We start from the raw sequence: 20,806 nt of genomic DNA, 5'->3' as shown, positions 1-20,806 counted from the left end.
GTTGCTCTGCCCCGGGCTTCCTGGAATCAGCTGCTAATCAGTTTCAGCAGCAGCTGACTTGGGGATGTCTGGGGTTCTTAAGTTGAATCTGTATGTAAGTCGGAACTGGTGTCCAGATTCAGCCGCTGTTGAAACTGATCAGTTTCAGCAGCGGCTGAATCTGGATGCCAGTTCCGACTTACATACAGATTCAACTTAAGAACAAACCTACAGTCCCTATCTTGTACGTAACCCGGGGACTGCCTGTATGTTCCCTATATAGGGTGATGCTTCAAGCAGTATTCCTTGAAGAGGAGGGTGAGAGGACCTTGGCTTTACCACCAATTAGAGGATTGCTCTGTCAAACGAATGGTCAGCTGTAGAAATTTAAAGTAAGGTGCAATGCCTCCTAAAAAGAGTGCAGCGTCCTGCGGTGCCATCCTGCAGATTTCCTCAAAGCAAGGTCACTGACGCAGCCTGGATCAGACAAATCATCCCCCACACAATGCCGGGGAGAGGTCATAGTTAATTCGTGACAAAGCAGAATGAAGAGTAGTCTTTGGGACGAGACTGCTTCACCTCTCATACATACGGCAAGAGAAAATAATTTAGGTGATTTTCCTAATAGGTTTAATACTCTAGAACCATGGTGTTCAACACACTAGCCCAGCTGGTTGAGTATGGCTAGTTCACTATAGCCATAGTATAATTCACTGTAGTGGCTATTGCTTCAGAATTAGTTGGATACCACTGTTCTAGAAGAATATAGGGAAGTTTCCTATTCAACTAGTGGCATATACGTTTGGCATGAAGACAGGTAAGTGAATAGCCTGATTTAAACGGATTTCTGTGATCACTTGGTGTGAATCTGAAGCTTAGTCGTTGGGAGTACAGTGGATGTGCCATAGGGTCCCAAGCGTTCCTTGCCTCCAGGCTGATGTGAAGGCCACCAAAAAAGCAACCTTCATTAATAGATGGGCTAAGGAACACGTAGTTAATATTCAAATGCTGACAGGACTACATTGTAGGGATGTTAAAATGCATTTATTTGTATAAATGTGTACCCACTGAAATGTTCAGTGGATACCCCTTAACACAGGGGAGTGGAGCAGGGGGGCATGTGGGAGCTGGTGCACATCTGGTGCGCAACTGGGAACTCCCACAGAGGCAGCAGCACAGGGGAGGTGGAGTGGCTTGAAAGCCGGGTCCTGCCTGTCCCCACCCCACTGCTCCCTCTGAATCAGAGGCAGCAGTGTGCGGCCGGGGGGAGGGGTGGGAGAGAACAGTCCATTTGGCAGGAGCCAGATCCCTGAGTGTACCAGTTCCTGCATGCCTCCCCCTGGAAAGGTGGCAGCAACACGGGGGGCGGGGAGGCAGCTTCATGGAAGCCAATGCTCTTCCCCTCCGCTGCCTCTGAGACAGAAGTGGCGGGGGGGGACGGGGACGAGACACAACTGCATTCACATCCCTACTATGTTGTGGTGCCAAGCACTGGTAAATTTTTAGTATCAGGGAAAGGTTCTAAAGATGCCCTTTAGGAAACTGGTAAATCACTTGATCCTGTGACAACTGGAGGGTGACAGGCACTGACCATTAAGTGCATCCACAGGGTTTTAATAAGTAGACATGAAGTGTAGAAAAGTGATTCCAAGAGAGCTGGGATATTGGAAGCCACTGGATCTATCTGATGTTGACACCAGACTAAAAAAGTCTTTTCCATTTGTTGTATAGCATTGTTTTGTAGTTTCCTATTTTACTGTTAAGGTGCTAATCAACTGCTTGCAACTGCTTTATTAGAATGTCATCCAGCCAAATGTCAGGCTGTTAGGTGGAAGGATGGTGGATTGGGATGACTGATTTTGCCTCTGTCCCAATCGTATTTCCTTTTTCAGGTGAGTATCAAGAGGTAGATTTCTCTTGTTTCTTATCTGCGTGGCACCACAACATAGTAGGGATGCGAATGCAGTCACCCCCGCTGCTTCTATCTCAGAGGCAACGGAGTGGGAGGGGATGAGCATTGGCTTCCATGAAGCTGGAAAGAGCCGGCTATAGCTGTATGGACACTCATCTGCACACTGTTGGAAAATCAGAACCAACCGGGACATGTGAAGAACCAACTAGGACACCTGCCTATCATTGCTACCAGGATGAGACACTCTAGGTTCAACAGGATGGCCAAGTCCTGTGTGGTGTTGTGTCAATCTCCAAACACATGGGTGTAGCGTGGATTCATTTCCTTTGGTGGCATCAGCAGTCTCAGTCTTGTCATGGCCTTTGGTACCAAAACCTGCCTATCACAGAACAATGGTACCTCAATATAGAAGGCATCCACTTCTGCTGCTCTCTGGCCAGTAATGAGTACAATCCTGCTCCTGTAGATCATGCCAACTTTAGGGTGCCTTACTCTTTGGAGTCATGAGACAATGCTAACACCTAACTTCTAGTATGTCAGAAAAGGTCCTTTTTTCAGGTGCGTATCAAGAGGCAGATTTCTCTTGTTTCTTACCTGAATGTTTCCTACCCTTCTCATGCCCCTTTGGAGGAGTTCACAGCTCCAGTCCTATAAACCTCACAAGTACAAAGATCACAGCGCTCTGACAGGCACTTTTTGATGCCTCTGCCCGATGTACTTAAAGTTCTGACAGGCTAAGGTTGAATGGGGACCCCACAGCATGATACATTAGGAAGCTCCAGAGCCTATTCTCACATGCTTGATGGGCTCAGCTTAAAAGAGACTGGCTAAAAAGGGCACTTGGAGAGGATGTGAGCTTCTCTGAGGCAGTAGAAGCACCTGAGGTAGTTACCACCTGAGAAGGCCAGCAGCAGGAAATGCAGTTTTTAAATTCATAGTTGTTTGACATACTGATTACCCTATATGGATGGGTATCAAGGTAGGGGAAGACTTCCCAAGGCCCTGACTTTTAAAACCTATTCCTAAATCTAAAAACTGTACCTAAAATTATTTACAGATATTTACCATTTGAGGCAGAAGCAACTGCACACACACCTCAGACCACAGGCAGTAAGAAAGAACTGGAGAAATTGTCAGTCTTTGACGCTTCTTACACCCTCAGTTCAGAGCATGAGGAGAAGGGCATAGGCATAGATCAACAGGCACTGAGAGCAAGAATCCTCATTCTCAGGAAGATAGAGCACATGCACACAGCACAATGGAATTCACAAAGGCACGTGACAGTCAAATATGACAAGTCCCAAGAAGCTACAACTCTAAAGAGAATTTCAACATATCTGATCAATAAAATAAGGGGCAAAAATATAACAAACTAGCTTGTATGTGTTTACCATACCCAATGCACCACTTTCCTGGAAAAGAAAGCCAACAAAACTTGCTTCACCCACAAGGAAAATGACTCTACTCCACTTTGTTATTGACACACCATTCTACATAGAACAAATCTGAGAGCAGCTACAAAGATGGCAAAATAAGGGACAAAAAAAGAATAACAGTTCTAATTTCTCATGCATCTCCTACTGTGTCACTGACCCCCATTTTGTAAAGAGTGTAGCACCAAGGTTTCTTTTACCATTATAATTCAGGAATTTCTCAAAATGTGTACAAACCTCTCTGCCTTCTTTAAATACTTTATTTGCTTCATGTGCTGCAGCAGCAACCTGCTGGCTTTTCATCTGGCTCAGCTTGCTATCTGGATTTCGTAACCTGGTAAGCATTCGTGTTGAGCTTGATGTGCCTTTCCCAGCGCATGGAGAATCACTTCTTTCACCATTGGATTTCTCCCCTACCACCAAAGTAATTTAAATAATAAAAAAAGAATAAATTGCAAATGTGTTAACATGGAAATGATGAAATTTAACTATTATATTTAGAAAGAATAACACTCGTAACACTTTTATTTCTACCTATTTCCTCTGATGTCTGGGATTCTCCTTCTATATTCTCAGCATCATCAGAAGTCTTACTGGAGTCATTCTGCATAGAATTCAGCTCACTGCTGTTACTGCTTTCAGCATTAGACTGGAAAGGTGCAGAGGATGCACTAGGACTGATGTTGGGGGTCATCTGACAGGTTTCTTCTACAAAAGAAGGACTTTATTTTTAGATTTTCAGTACTGAATCAATTAAGCTTTTTTTTTTTTTTTAGTTAAAAATCCCAAGAAAGTCAGATGAGCTACTGAAACATCAACTCATTTGTAACATGGAAGAATCGGTAGTTTTCATTATCTCAAAAGGTCTACCTAAAAATCTTTGATGTACTAAGCATATACAAGAATATGCACCTACTGAAAACAAAGATCCCCCTCTCTCCAATCAGTTTTCAAAACAATTCAAGCTATTCAAAATTTCTATGGTCAAATAAGCAAGGAAGTAAAAACAAGAAGTGACCATTTTAGCCCTATGACTTAAATTGACAAATTCTACATAAATAAATGTCTTCATAAAATATTGCCAGTGGATCATTTGTCTATTTATAGACAAATTACATGCTTTTCAGTAGTTGAAATCTACAAATGAAAAAATGAATCACTATTTCTTTTGTTCTTTGCATTTAACCTCTCCCAGATTTCAAAACAAGATTTTCTGCCTAGCCTACCATTCAAGATAAACGTTCTTCATAACCTGATATTCTGAAACTGATTAACAGTACCAAAATATATGTTCAGTAAAATACCAATGAAGAGTGAATCAGCAAAGACCAAATAAATACTAAGTGTTGTACCTCCCTTAACCGGGACTCCCTGGTCTAGCAACATCTGTGGTCCGACAAGGACCATGGATGTTCCTGGACCACAGAGCCCAGGAAGAGGGAGGTTTGGTGGCGGGACAGGAGAACCAGAAGGGGCACAGGCAACTTAGCCAAAAGCCCAGAGTGGGGGGCTGAGGGGGAGGGACAGGGAGAAGCATGGAAGTCAGGGCAGGGAGTTCTAACTCCAGCAGAACTCCCTAGCCCCAGCGGCCATGGAGCTCCAGCCCTGGCCAGGGAGTTCTGACCCCAGCAGTAGCCAGGGAGTTTCAGCCACGTTCTGCCTCCAGCAACCAAGGAACTCCAGCCCCAGTGGCAGTCAGGGAGTTCTGCAGCTCCGGCCCTGCCCTGGAGCTCTGGGGCTCTGAAGCCCTGGCCCTGAAGCCAGGCAGCTGTGGAGCTCTGCCTCTGCTGTGGAGCCAGGCTGCTGGGGAACTATGTCCCAGTTGTGCAGCTCTGGCCATGGTGCTCTGGCCCCCGCAGTAGCGGGGCTGGCGAGAGCCCCGGGGCTGAAGCAGCAGCCAAGGCAGGCTGGAGCCCTAGCCTGGTGGCAGCCTGGCCACAAGGGGAAGGACCTTCCCCGGTCTGGGGCCAATCCCCTCATTCGAGATCAGTCAGGTCCAGAGGGTGCTGGACCGGAGGTCCAACCTGTAATTTAGAAATTATCCATGCTGTCAAATTCCCAGGAGAAAGCCAAAATTAGTTTTCTTACCTGAAATTTTGGTTTCTCTTCATGGGGATACATTGCTCTGGACAGATACTCCCTACATTTGTCTAGTATTCTATACAGATTTGGTTTAGCATGATATAACTTTCTTCAAGTCAGGACAAGAAGGAACATTAAATCATGCTAAAAGATGATGTAGTGTTGACAACTTAATAGTTGGATTTCTTTGCCTTAAGTTTTTGGGGTTTGTTTACTGAAGAAAGGGGATGCTTCCAGGTCCTATTCCTCCCTCAAAAGAAATACCCGGAAGTTATTATTTCTATCCAGAGCACTGGATTCAACAAAGGAGAATACTTACATTTGAAATAGATATCTGCTATACTTATAGAACTCTACATATTTATTTTGCTCCCAAAATTATAAAACCTAAATTTTTATAACAATAAACCTTGTAAAATATACAAAATACAAGTCAATTATCTGTATTTTTATATACTATTTACTGGAGTATATTTTAATAAAACAAGTAGACTTAAGTTTTGTGCCTGCAACATAAGCATTACAGTATGGTGCTAGAGAATACAAACCAAGAATTGCTTGTGTCATCCAAATTAAGAGGAATGCAAAAACTGAACATTAATAGTGATTTTTTTTATAATTCTTACAGTTTATATTATTGAATGAGTTATTAAAGAATATTTTTTAATCTGCATTTTATTTGTCATCTCTGAATCAGAAGTAAATTGATCACACTTCTAAAAATGCAGTTCCTCCGTCTTCTCTTAGAGCTAAGCACCAATTTTACCAAGACAATGAATATGCATAAGAACTAGGGCTGTCAAGCAATTAAAAAGTTAATCATGATTAATTGCATGATTAATCACGCTGTCAAACACTTCATTTAAATATTTGTGGATATTTTCTACAATGTCAAATATATTCATTTCGATTACAACACAGAACATAATATGTACAGTGCTTGCTTTGTATTCATTGTGATTGCATAATAAAAAAACAAAAATATTTCAATTTCCTCATTACAAGTAAGTTAGTGCTATCTCTATCATGAAAACTGAACTCACAAATGTGGAATTATGTACAAAAAACTACATTCAAAAAGAAAATAACGTAAAAAACTTTAGAGCTTACAAGTTTGTTTACATTTACAGGATATAATGCTGACTGCTTCTTGCTTATAATCTCACTTTCAGGTGACAACAGGAGTTCACATGGCACTGTTGTAACCAGTATAACCAAGTGCGTTAAAGATTCAGATGTCCCTTCATAGGTCAACCATCATTACAGATGACATGCTGATGATGGGTTCTTTTTTATAATGATCCAAAGCAGTGCGGACTGATACACATTCAATTTGCAAAATGCAGGACAATGTAGCACTTTAAAGACTAACAAGATGGTTTATTAGATGATGAGCTTTCGTGGGCCAGACCCACTTCCTCAGATCAATTTGCGTCATCTGAATGAGATGCCACCATCAGAAGGTCAATTTTCTTTTTTGGTGGTTTGGGTTCTATAGTTTCTGTACTGGAGTGTTGTTCTTTTAAGACTTCGGAAAGCATGGTTCACTTCTTGTCTCACTCAGATTTTGGAAGGCATTTCAAATACTTAAACTTTGGGTTGAGTGCTATAGCATGCTTTTAGAAATTGCAGCGAAAGTGTTCTTAATATGAGCCACATGCTAGAAAGAACATTAACATGAAATACATGGCAAAATGTGGGTAAAACAGAGAAGGAAGACATATAAATCTTTCACGAGGCGTTCAGTCACAAATTTAATTGCCACATTATGCTTTTAATGATCATCATCAAGATGGAAGCATGTCCTCTGGAATGGTAGCCAAAGCATGAAGTGGCATACAAATGTTTAGCATACGAGGCATGTAAGTACCTTGCAAAGCCAGTTACAAAAGTACCATGAGAACACTCTTCTCACTGTCAGGTGAATAAGATTTAAAAATGCAAATGTAAAAAAAAAAATGTGTTTGTCTTAGAAAGTAGCTGAACAAGAAATATGATTAAGTGGACTTTCAGGCTCAAGTTTTACATGGTTTGGGTTTTGAGGGCAGGTATGTAAAAAACAAAAAACAAAAAAACACAATCTGGAAATTACACTTTCACAATAAAGAAATTGGAGAACAGTCATCGTATGATTGTGAACTGAAAAATACAATTTTTCTCTATCCCTTTTACAGTGTAAATATTTGTAATACAAAATATCAAATGAGCATTGTACTCTTTATACTCTGTGTTGTAATTGAAACTAATATCTGAAAATGCAAAAAAAGTCAAAAATGTTTAATAAATTTCAATTAGTATTCTATTATTTAAGTAGGATTAAACAAATAATGATTATTTTTTAAATCGTGCTTGTTTTTTCTTAACCGCCTGAATTTTCTACAACAAAATTAAATAGTCCTGACAGTTATAGAAGGGAAATTCAGAATTAATATTTATAACCTCCTTAATGCAACAGGATTTGATTATGTTTTCCTGTTACTCCACTGGCTTTCTGAATATCCTGAATGGTGTGAGTTAAATCTTTATCTGTGCCATGCTACAATTAGCAAAACCAGAGTAGATCCCTGAGGAACATGCCTAGTGGTTCTGATATTCTAAAAACAAACATTCTTGACTACTGCTTTGTCTTTTTGACTTACTAGTTACAGAAGATGGACAAAAATCTTTAGGAACTCAGAAGAGCATGGAAGTCCATGAAGTATTCTAATGAAGTAATTAGCCACCTTAGCAGATACATTGTGATGCATCCTCTCATTAATGGTAGAAAAAATGGAATACCCCTCCAAGGGATGGCCAAGAGGCTTGCTTCCCTGTCGCAAAGACATTTTAGTTGATTTAAAAGACTGCTAGCTTGGGCCCATTCCTCAAAGTTCTTGAGTGATATGATTTCTGGAACCTCATCTGGTAGCAAGACATAAGAGGGAGGATCGGAGCAATCCTGGTGAAAGAAAAAGGATGACAGAAGACTACTTGGACTCCACTGGCTGTCCTGAACTTGGAAGCTCTGAGGAGGTTGATTCAAGTCCTCCCATCTTTAAAAGCAGCAGTAATGAGTTTCAGTGTCTTAGCTCTTGACATCTTGACCTTAACCAGTGGCTCTTCCCAGCATAAGGTTACTCATAAGTAGAAAAGAGACCAAAGTTTGTGTGTCTAGGGAGAACTCCAGCAACAAGTCTGAAACCAAGCAGGCTGGTCCAGATCTCTTTGTACTTCTGATCTGCCACAGAGTCTAGATTTAGAAGTTGGAATCACACAACTAACGTCTTAGCGCACAAGATTATGGCTGAACCCACCAAAATGGTCTGTGATCTGTTTATGCCATCTCATGAGCTCAGTCTTAAAGAAAACACACTTCCCCCATTTGGAGCGCTGATTCTCCAAGTTAGTGGCTAGGCTGCCTACATGCAGGAAGGACACCTGGATCTCATGCTGTATTTTAAGCAGACACAGAATAGAGAAGCCACAGTTGGCTTTAGTGCATGGGAAGCATCTGGCTCATTGCAGAATTCCCTATTTCTTTGAATATCTTGTACAAAAGAAACACAAGTAGGGCTTTTTCCTGTACTTCAACAACTTCTTCCTGAGAGCTCTCTCTAACTTTGGACATCACCTCCTCAAAGCTTCAAGAAGATCAGGTGCTCAGATACTGTGGTGGTGAATGTGGTAATACAACCATATATAAAACAGATCAGAATGGAGGTCCTGCTAAATCTTTTAGGACAGGTGGTGGGCCAATATTCTCTCTCTGGGAAGTACTCAAAGAAAATGAACAAATCTGTGTCTCACCCAAAATATGACCAGTGTATTTTGAGCCTGCCCTATTGCTGGTCAGGGAAGACAGAACCATCTGAGGACTGGAGTTTGGAAGAGAAGGGGAAGATATACCATCCCACCCAACCTAGATTCACATAAGAAACTGAGATCCAGAGGGCATGTAGCTGAGAAGTAAGTAGGTAGATTCTCTCTTCCATATCTGCATCAGCTTCTGTTGCAACTTTATGGATGCCTGCCTGTTTTATGTCACAGGTCCCTCCTGTCTCTTTAATGAAGGTCCCAGAGACTATTATTCAACAGTAGCAGCACATGTATCACTGTGAGATAGCAAAGAATTTAGTGGAGATTGCTGGTAGAAAAGCTTAGCTGAATGCATTGAGCCTTTGCTGCTTGCAAAAACGTAACCAACAGCAGCCAGAGTCCTGTCCAAAAAGCATTTTCAAAAATGAAATTTTAAACAAAAATATAATTTCAAATTTTGAATAATAAAGCATATGTACTTTCCCCATGCACCTTTGCTGATATCCTGTAAGAAAAGGATTAATTTCTCATTAATGCTAAAATGAAGTGTATACTCAACAGGTGATTTATGAACAGTAATTGAAAAAAAGTATGCTTAAACTACAAATACCAAAGTAAAGCACATTTGTTTTTGTCTCAAGCAGATTTTCTCTGCTGAAAATGTACATAAAACTGCAAGCCCAATTACAGAGCTGGCTACTAATGGAGAGGAAAAAAACCTAACTGATGGTGGAGAATAACGAGGGTAATTTCATAAAAAAGAATAGAACAACATTTTAAAATTTAAATAATAGTTTGTATAATGTGTCAGGGTGGTTGACTAGAGATATATTACTTTTTCTTGAAATACAGCACACCACATTTTTCAATAAGTTATCAGGAACACATTTTAAAAACTATTGTGCTGAGTGCTTTTTTTTTTTTTAGCTGCAGTACCTTATTTGTAATATTCACTATGAAAAGACAACTTTCACAATCTTACAATTAATGCTATGAGTTATTCAAATTAAGTTATCTGTTGCTAATGTAGGAATTTGGTGAAAAAAATACAATACTGTCTGTCTTTTCTACAAAGTATTTGTATGGTTTCAATGTACTAATTAATGCTCCAGACTAAGCAAGTCACACTCATTCCTGAGCTTCAAGAAAATAATTGTATTTTATGGAATAGCAAATTACTGCTGCAATGAAAAAAAAAAACAGCTTAAAATAAGCTTTGTGCATACATTGTTAAGCTTCAGCTTACAGATTTTTGAGATCATGCAAGACTTTTCTCCAGGCAACCCAATGCAAAAACCCATGTGAACAACTACAAATACTAATTTTTTTCTTGGTAATTTCTACAGCATATTATACTTAAATGAATTAACAGCCATTAGCAAATAAGAATTTGAAATAAACCTTTGTAGGATGTTCACCATCACTATGGTTTGTAATGAAGAAAAATAAAATATATAGTAAACAGAACATGAGAAAAGCTTAGCCACAGTAATCTTTGGAAAGCATTGAAGCATATGCTAACAGCAGGGAAGGCCACATTAAACATTTTTAAATGTTAGATGACAATGCAGCAGTAAAGGATGGCACTGCAAGCAAACAACATGAATGAACACACACTTTAAAATGTTTTTAGTTGGCAAACCAGAGTTTATAATAAGAAAATCGTAAAGGTTCCCCAAATTACAGAGGCATTGATACAGCGCCATCTGTACCTGAGAGATCCTGGGGGAGCTCTGATGCCACCTTCTTCTCTGCCACATTGTTGCTATCAAAGATTTCTGACTGATACCCCACTGCGTTCTTCCCTTCAGAGGGACTAGTTTCTCCTGCAGAAGGATTTGTGGTGCTGCCGTCTGTGCTTGATGCCACAGAGTTACTTTTATCCCCAACGTCTGTTGGCTCTACAGTAAAATGCACAACAAATCTTTAAGGATATTCTTAACATTTCCTTAGGATGTCATTTGGCCTTATCCATGCTAAGCAGTTTCTTGTATTACATCCACTTTGTAGCACCAAAATATATTGAATGTATTTTTGTAGTAAGGTAGTGTCTTCATGGTATCAGAGCACGCAAACAGTCCAAAACTACTTGATTCTAATTTAAAAAACACTGTTAGAAATAAATCCTTTAACATGGGTACCCGTCTGTACATATATTGACTACCACCACTGAGCTCCATTCCAGAAAAAACCAAACATCTCAAAGCAAAAATGGAGTTATATTGTAACACAGTAATCAGGGAAATGAACTATCCAAATCTACCACAGAGAAACAAACTGTATACAGCCATAAAGAAATAAATTTCCATTACCCTTTCAAAAGCAATTAAAAAAAATCTTGCTGGTGTACAAAACAACATGAATATTTCCAGAAGTTAATGTGATAGTGAAAGGTTATTTAAGAACACCACAAATATTGCTGATGAAAGGTCAGTTTCTTTACCTTCTGTTTTTCCTTTTTCTGAATCTTGCTCAGGTGGTGTTTCTTCATTTTTTTCCTGTAGCTGGTCTGCAGGTTCTTCCTTTCTTTTTTCAGTATCTGTTTGGTCATTATTTTCAACATCAATTTTGTCATTATCTGTTTCATCAGTTACTTCACTTTTATCCTCCCCTATTTCTCCTTTTTTTATTCTAATCAATTCCAGTATTTCATCTACAGAAGGAAAAAAGTAAAATTCAGGCAATAATGCCTTTTTATAGAGAGCCACTAAGTTGAAGTCTTAAATCAGAAGTAATTTAAATCAAGAGGGCCTTTACTTTTAAAGAATTACTTTTCACAATCACAAAACAAATGCCAGGAGCCAAGAACAAAAAATAATATCAATTTTTTCCTCTGTTTTCCATTTTCAGATATATGACAATTTGAATACTCGATTTCTAAAAATTATGTTACGTACAGAATACCAAACCCGTTAACTCAATCCTTCATTGTTCCAGAGTGGAAAAATTGAGTTTCAGCTTACTGTTTGCAGGGTTCTACATAAAGCTTAAAGATTCAGACTTCTTACATGCAGTCATCATATCTCATAACTATTAAAATACTTTTATTGACAGGGCTCGACAAATAATACAATCTACTCGCCCCTGTTGAGTAGATTGCAACCCGGAAGAGTTGGGTTCGGGCAATCTGCGCATGCGCAGATCGCCGGACAGCGCGGTTCGGCGAGCCCTGTTTATTGACATATAAAAAGTTGAATTGCTCAAACTGTTACTTTAATATGGCTGGAGCTACATAAATGCATGCTGCATTTCAGCAAGAAAAAAAAAGCTGAAAGAAAATATGGTGCTTAAGTGAAAGAATTCTTTCCTTGAGGAGACTACACAGATTATGCAAATCGTTAGCTTGTGTAGAGCATGCATGTAAACTAGCACTCAGATTCAGCTTCCATGTATTTGACACTTTCATTTTTGGGTTGTACTTTATCTTGTTTGTTTTCTCTGCCTAGAATATTCCTATATTTTGTACTTTGTCAAAATTATCTAGTGAAAACAGATTATACCAAATGTCAAGTGATATGCATCCATGGAGTTAATTTAAGTCTTTCACAAAAGAATTTAGTCACTATTTCTACTACTATTCCATACCGTTACAAGTAACTCATACAAAATACATAATTCCTTCATTTATTAGTAGTAATAACATTATATAGTTGTGTTTCAGGAGCATCATGTACTACCCATGTTAGTAGCAGTTAACTTTTACTTTACACCAGATTGCTGGCTAATTAGAAATTCTAAAATGTAATATTAGGGAATTTATATATTTGGCACTCTTCTGAAAGGGAATGTATTTTGACTGCAGTCTACAATATTCTATCAAAATATGTGGCTCAGAAGTTCTGCAGAGAAATGAAATTTTAGTAAAAATGTTAAATTAAAACAAAGTTGAGTAGACCTCATAACTGTAGCATCATTGTTTACGAAATACTGTACTTCCTGATTATTATTACTTTCCAAATATTAAGTGTGGCCCTGAAGATGCAGAAGTATAGGTCTCTAAATCAGTGTTTCTCAAACTGTGCTCTGCAGAGCCCCAGGTCTCTGCGAGACATCTCCAGGGGTTCTGCAAGCTTGACAAACTGGAAACACTGATAGGTACAATACATACAATCAGTGGACCGCTGGGGCTACACATACATTTTTACTCATGTAAAGGGCTGCGGAGCCCAAAAAGTTTGAGAACCGCTGCGCTAAACAAAAAACTTAGATTTAAAATTAAAAAGGCCTATTTTTCAGGTAATTCAAACCTTTATTCTTCCCCTTCAAATAATATTACCTGCAGATACAGTTAATAGGAAAGAAAACTCTGTTTTGAGCCCCTGCCACTAATAATCCCTATGAAGTCCAAAAAGGTTACTCCTTTGGACTTGTCTCTGGAACGGTTACATCACCACATAAATTCAATTAACAGGGTACTTAACCCTTTCACTAATGAACACTCTCCCCTCCATTTTCCCACACACACTCTCTTACATGGGACATAACATTCTTTCAATAGAAATTCACGGAATAAGTATGTTTGGAGGTACTAGACGAATATTTCTAGAGGATATATCAAATAATTCAGCAAGACACTAAATGTCAAAGCCAGGAAATATGGAAGCAACTTCAAAAGTTCATAACATTGCTACTGCCCGCCAGGTTGAGGTTATAAAGTTATTAACAAGAAATTTTTTAAAAGTGTGTGTAAAACTTGGGGGAAAATGTTAATGTAATTTTTAAAAGACAAATATGAAAGTGTTTAACATTCATTCTCACAGTAAACAACTATTCCTACCATTTGCTGCAGCAAGGAAAGATTTGTTGTTGCCACGTGCTTTGTTAGTAAGGTCTTCAGTGATATCCATATGCCGATGAATTTCTTGGCTCATTTCTTCAAGAGTCTTGCAAAGATCAGCTTCCCAGTAATCTTTGTCTAGGCATTCAATTAACTGTGCCAGCTGGACCTTTGTGCTATAGTACCAGAGTTTCTTATCCTTCTCATTGTCTGAATCTTCCTCTCTGCAATAAGAGTTTGAGAACAATTGTTTCTATATTTTAGACAGATAAGGAATTTTATGTAAAAATGAGCCTACCTGCCCCCTTTTCTCTCCAAGAAAACATTAAGCAATAAGGGCTAAATAAGATTAACACTTGAGATTCACCTTTGGCCTTCCGTGCTTCTAAAGAAGCTCCCTCTCTTTCCATCTCCTTCCTAATAGCCTTTTCACACTACTTCCTCTCTGCTCCCTCAAAACGTCAATTTTTGTGCTCATCCCCTGGGATTTTAAAACAAAAGATTTTAAATCATCTCCTCAAATTTGATTTGTCCACCTTCCAATAGGATTTACTGCAGTTACTTTCCAATTATTACAATATTAATAAATGCAAGCCATTCTCCCCAAGCACTCCTAAAACAATGCAATATTATAACTGAAATTTTAAATATATTGAGTCCGGAAATTGAATGATGGGGAATCCCACAATCACCATGAAATGTTTTATTATGCAGATAGTATTCACTTGTGCGCACATGCACCAGAGTAATAAAGGTGGCACAGGGTCTCTTTTCAGATCTCTAATTCAGAGGTTTTAGAAGCACAATATTCTGCTCCTTCTCTCTACATAATTCTTCCAAACAAACAAGACTGAGGCAATTTCATTAGGGGAACTTGTTAAATTTCCCTCGCTACTGGCCCTCTTCTGTGGTTCCCAGCCTACCCACAATCTGGCCTTACTCATTCAGGAACATAGGCATCCTTATGTGATTTGATGACGTTTATCTATATATTAGAATACTTTAAATTAGAATTATAAAAAAACCACAGTCACACACAGACAGTGCAGAAAAATGCAAATACACTAAAGTGTTATGAAGACAATCTCAATATTACAAAAATATCAGCAGCTAAATCAATACTTTTCTAGATATTACTTCAAAATATGTTTTGATTGGCTGAAATAATCTGGCATATTGTAAAGAAATACTACCCTTTCTGTTAAAAAGGATTTAGGGAAATCTTTCTTTGCTTGCACAAGGAAACCGACTCTAGTTAATCTAATTTATTGCTCTAGCTCACCAGTCTCCAAATTTTTTATTTGAGGGGCCCCCCACTATCCCTCTTCAACAGCCCCCACTAGCTCTTGTTGAGAGTCAGGAGTGGGGCCATGAACAGAAGCATGAGGTGGTGGAGCTAGGAGTGGCTGAAGTTGGGAGCATGGCCAGAACAGAGCTGGGGACATAATGGGACTGGGTGGTGTTTTTTCTCCTGCCCCCACTAGGGGCAGGCACCCCACATTTTGGGGACCACTGATCTAGTCTTGCTAATCTCCATCTGATATTAGTTTTGGTTTATTATTTAGCTGTTTTAAAAAGTTTCCAAGCAAAATGATTTAAGAACATTTTCAGGTTGTTCATACAGATTACAGATAAAAGGGAAAGTTCAAAACAATTTTTATAACCTTTTGCTCTTCTTTGTCTCTATGGTGTACTCTTCGTACTTAGCTACTTACAGGCAGTCCCCGAGTTACGCGGATCCGACTTAAGTCGGATCCGTACTTACGAACGGGGCTTTACTCACCCCGGAAGACGCGGGCGGTGGGACCACCCAGACATGCCGCAGTCCCGCCGCCCGTGTCCTCCAGGGCGACAAAAGCGGCTCCATGGCTCCAGCTAGTGCACACCCCCCCTCCCCAGCAGACCAGGCTTTTCTCACGGACGCCTGTGGTAGAGCAGCTGGGGCGCTGCCAGGCTGGTCCCACAGTGCCGCTCCTTGGCGCTACTGGACCAACCCGGCAACGCCCCAGCTGCTCTGTTCCAGGCGTCCAGATTCAGCCGCTGTTTAAACTGATCAGCGGCTGATTCCAGGAAGCCCGGGGCAGAGAAACTCTGCCTCGGGCTTCCTGTAGTCAACCGCTGGTCAGTTTCAGCAGCGGCTGAATCTGGACGCCAGTTCCAACTTACGTACAAATTCAACTTAAGAACAAACCTACAGTCCCTATCTTGTACGTAACCTGGGGACTGCCTGTATATGTTTTTCAAACAATTGAGTTAATGATCAAACCCTTTTTCATCTAAACCAAGAAACATTTCTGCAGGTATGATAGGATTTGAAACACGTATCAGTGAAGGGTCTGTGGAAAAGAACGGTTACTTACCTGTAACTGTTGTTCTTCGAGATGTGCTGCTCATGTCCATTTGAAGTAGGTGTGCGCACCACGTGTACCGTGTCTTCTGGAGCGTTTTCCCTAGCGGTACCCGTAGCCCCACCTCAGTTCCTTCTTGCCGGACACTCCGAAGGAGGGGAGGTAGGGTGGGAGTCGAATGGACATGAGCAACACATCTCGAAGAACAACAGTTACAGGTAAGTAACCGTTCTTTTCTTCTTCGAGTGGTTGCTCATGTCCATTCGAAGTAGGTGACTACCAATCTAACCCCACGGAGGAGGGGTCGGAGCAGTCATAGCACCAGAGTCATGAAGTGAGGTGAACAATAAACGGATTTATTTGAACAGTTCAACACCTATAAGGAACCATTTAAGAACAAAGACAACCGGAACATATTTTACATATTTACATCACAGATTCGAGGACTTCAGAGCCCACCCTTGCATCCTCCCTGGCCTGCTGAGGTAGCGCATAGTGTGTTGCAAACGTGTGAAGGGAAGACCAGGTGGCTGCCCTGCAAATTTCTGTGATTGGTACCTGGGCACCAAAGGCCACCAAGGTACACGTCTGTGCCCTGGTGGAGTGTGCCTTCACCCTGGGTGGGGTTTTACCAGCCAGGTGATAGCAGTCTGTGATGCATTGCACCACCCATCTTGATAGCCTTTGCGTGGAAATAGGAGACCCTTTCACCCTGTCCCCAAATGCAATAAACAATTGTTGTGATTTACGGAACAGCTTGGTCCTATCAATGTACAACGCCAGCGCCCGCTTGGTGTCCAGGGAGTGCAGAATCCGCTCCTTAGAGAAGCTGTGAGATTTTGGGAAAAAAACTGGGAGATAAATCTCCTGGGATAGGTGGAATGGTGATACCACCTTCGGGAGGAAGGCTGGATGAGGCCATAGCCTTACATTGTTATGGGAAAAAACAAGGTAGGGCGGGTCTACAGTTAGCGCCCTTAGTTCCGACACCCTTCAAGCCGATGTAATAGCCACGATTAAAGCAACCTTCAATGAAAGGTGCAGTAGGGAACACGTGGTCAGCGGTTCAAAGGGAGGTAGCATAAGCCTGTGGAGGACCACGTTAAGGTCCCAGGCGGGAGCGGGGCCCTCGCTGAGGGGTACAGCTTTTCCAGGCCAGTAAGAAAACGTTTAACCACCGGGTTAGAAAAAAGAGAGACTCCTGCCATACCAACATGGAAGGCGGAGAGAGATGCCACATGGACTTTGATGGAAGAGAAAGATAGGCCACTAGACCGAAGCTGGAAAAGGTAGTCAAGAATAGTTGGAATAGGAGCCGAGGACGGGTGTACTCCTCTCCGGGACGCCCAAGACGAGAAGCGCCGCCACTTGGCAGCGTACGACCGTCTAGTAGAGGGTTTCCTGCTACTGAGGAGAACCATCTGAACCTCTTGGGAACATTCCCTTTCAGGTTGGTTCAGCCATGGATAAATCATGCCGTTAGGTGGCGAGACCGGAGATCCGGGTGAACCATGATCCCCTCTCCCCAGGGTTGAGTTAGCAGATCCCGGACTAGAGGAAGTGTTATTGGGTCCTGGACAAGCATGTCCACCAGGATCGGGAACCAGAATTGTCTGGGCCACCTGGGGGCTATGAGAATGATCGAGGACCGAAAGGTCCTTGCCCTGATCAAAACCCTGGAGATTAGGGGAAACGGGGGAAAGGCATAGAGAATGCCCTCTGGCCACACGGTCGTCAGGGCATCACCCAGGGAACATTTTCCCACACCCAGTAGGGAACAATAGTTCCGGCACTTTGCATTGTGTTCCGATGCAGACAGGTCTAGGAGGGGATAACCCCACCTGTGGAAAACCCGACGGAGAGCGGCATCCTTGAGCAACCACTCGTGGGCTCCAAAGGATCTGCTCAGGGTGTCTGCTAACAGATTCTTGCACCCTGGAAGGTACTCTGCCCGTGACGTGATGTCGTGTTCTACACACAGGTGCCAGAGCAGCAGGGCCTCTTTGCAGAGGGGAGGTGACAGGGCTCCCCCTTGCTTGTTGATATAAAAGACCGCTGCCGTATTGTCTAAACGAACCAGGATCGAGCGGTGAGAGCGCCTTGGTAGGAAGGCTTCGCAAGCCCTCCTCACCGCCCGCAATTCCCGGATGTTTATGTGGAGGGTATGTTCCGAGGGGGACCAGAGGCCTTGAGTCCTGTGTCGCCCCAGGTGTGCTCCGCAGCCCAGGTCTGATGCATCGGTGACCAGCGTGAGGGAGGGGAAAGGGGCAGCGAAAGGGACCCCGCTACACACCACGGTTTCCTGGATCCACCACCAGAGGGAGGTCAGGATTTCCGGGGGCACGGTTATAATTGAGTCCCAAAGACCCCGGGACTGGTTGAAGGTCTTCGCCAACCAAGCCTGTAGGGGTCTCATTCTCATTCTGGCGTGGCGAACCGTGTACATGCAAGCCACCATATGACCCAGGAGCCTGGAGCAGACCCGAGGGGTCGTGATAGGGGACCGGGTTAACCCCAAGATCAGCTCCACTATGGAGAGGAATCTGCTCTTGGGGAGGAAAGCTCTTGCCACCCTCGCATCGAGAAGGGCCCCCACAAACTCCAGATGCTGGGAGGGGGTCAGGGACGACTTTTCGTTGTTTAGCATAAGCCCAAGTCTTAGGAAGAGGGCCTTCATGAGTGTCACATGAGCTTTTACCTGCTCGTATGAGCGACCTCGGATTAGCCAATCGTCGAGGTACAGGAACACGTGTACCCCTTGTTTGCGGAGGAACGCCGCAACCACAGCCATACATTTGGTGAATACCCCTGGTGCCGTGGACAACCCAAAGGGGAGCACCGTAAACTGAAAATGGTGTTGGCCGACCATAAACCTGAGGAACCTCCTGTGGCTGGTTCTGATTGCCACGTGGAAGTAGGCGTCCTTGAGGTCGAGGGTCGCGTACCAGTCTCCTAACTGTAGCACTGGGATGACCGAGGCTAGGGTCACCATTCTCAACCTGTGTTTTATGACTGCCTTGTTCAAATTTCTGAGGTCCAAGATGGGACAGACCCCTCCCTTTGGTTTGGGGACAACAAAATATCGGGAGTAGAATCCCCTTCCCCGCAGGTGTAAGGGAACCTCCTCTATTGCCTCTTTTACAAGGATCACAGACACCTCCTGGCGCAGGATGTGTTCATGAGGAGTGTCCCTTAGTGGGAATGGAGAAGGGGGGTTTGAAGGCGGTGGGTCCAGGAATGGGATGGTATAGCCCCCATTTACGATGTTTAGAACCCAGGCATCTGATGTAATTAGCGCCCAGGCATGGGCAAAAAGGGATAACCTGGCCCCCAATGGGGGTCCAGGGTGGGAGACTGGTACAGGACCCTCGAATAGCGCGTCAAAACTGCGGCTTGCCCTGATGGGAAGGGCCATGGGGACCTCCCCGCTGGTTATCTGCCCTGGGGCGACGATGCCGACCCCTAGCGCCCTGGGGGTGCGCAACCACCCGAGAACCTCCACCAGAGGCCCGGGAGCGGCGCCTCCAGTAATCCCCATGAAGGACCTGGGGCTGCGCTCTCCCCTGCTGTCGATAGGGCAGCTATCGACGCTGCGGGGCAGGCATGTGGATGCCCAAAGATTTCAACATGGACCTTGTGTCCTTCAGGGTATGGAGCCTAGAGTCGGTGTGCTCCGAGAACAAAGTGTTTCCCTCGAACGGCAAGTCCTGGATTGTATTTTGCACATCAGAGGGAATCCCTGACACGTGCAGCCAGGCTCCGCGACGCATCACGCCGCCGGTCGACATGGTGCGGGCTGCTGAGTCAGCGGTATCCAAGGATGCCTGGAGGGCAGTTCGTGCGATGACTTTGCCCTCGGAAGCAATGGCTGCGAACTCCTGGCGGTCCTCCGCTGGGAGCCGATCCCCGAATTTTTCGGCTGCCTGCCAGGTATTGAAGGCATACCGGCTTAACATCGCCTGCTGGTTCGCAATGCGGAGCCGTAGTGCCCCTGTGGCGTAAACCTTACGGCCCATCAGATCCAGCCGTTTAGGCTCTCTTGCCTTTGGAGATGGGCCAGGCTGAGGGAGCCGTTCTTTTTGGGCCGCGGCCTACACGACCAATGATCCTGGGATGGGTTGCGAATACAAATGCTCATGTCCCGAGTGCGGGACATAATAGCGCCTCTCGACCCCTTTTAAGGTAGGGATCAAGGTCGCCGGCGTCTGCCACAGGGCCTTAGAGATCTTGGTCACCGTTTTATTGAGCGGTAAAGCCAACCGCGTGGGCGCGTCCTCAGTGATGATGTCCACCATTGGATCCGTGTCCTCAACGACAGGTTCCACTGGGACGGCTAGATTCAATGCCATGCGCCGGAGAAGTTCCTGGTGCGTACGGGCATCCATGGTAGGCAGACTAGGTGCAGGGTCTGCTAGAGCCTCGTCTGGGGACGAGGACGACTCCTGGGTTGGGATAGAGCCAGATGGCGCCAAGTGCGGTG

General features: G+C 43.0%; 1 protein-coding gene across 19 annotated transcripts in view; it reads right to left on the bottom strand.

Annotated features, from left to right (window-relative positions):
- BPTF (bromodomain PHD finger transcription factor) overlaps nt 1-20,806 on the bottom strand; it is a 100,762-nt gene that overhangs the window by 51,197 nt on the left and 28,759 nt on the right. For 15 of the 19 annotated variants that reach the window (XM_075903927.2, XM_075903923.2, XM_075903933.2 and 12 more), the window contains 5 exons: nt 13,979-14,202; nt 11,645-11,854; nt 10,914-11,102; nt 3,859-4,032; nt 3,562-3,737 (listed from right to left, as the gene is read on the bottom strand). In XM_075903927.2, the coding sequence (XP_075760042.2) occupies nt 3,562-3,737; nt 3,859-4,032; nt 10,914-11,102; nt 11,645-11,854; nt 13,979-14,202 (973 nt within the window). The remainder of the gene's footprint in view (nt 1-3,561; nt 3,738-3,858; nt 4,033-10,913; nt 11,103-11,644; nt 11,855-13,978; nt 14,203-20,806) is intronic. The other 4 variants (XM_075903934.2, XM_075903942.2, XM_075903931.2 and 1 more) reach the window with 3 other exon arrangements.

The sequence above is a fragment of the Pelodiscus sinensis genome, chromosome 20 (genome assembly GCF_052426305.1).
Source record: "Pelodiscus sinensis isolate ZL-2025 chromosome 20, ASM5242630v1, whole genome shotgun sequence".
Classification (NCBI taxonomy): domain Eukaryota; kingdom Metazoa; phylum Chordata; order Testudines; family Trionychidae; genus Pelodiscus; species Pelodiscus sinensis.
Note: the sequence above shows the minus strand (reverse complement) of the source record. Positions and strands in the feature narration are given on the sequence as shown.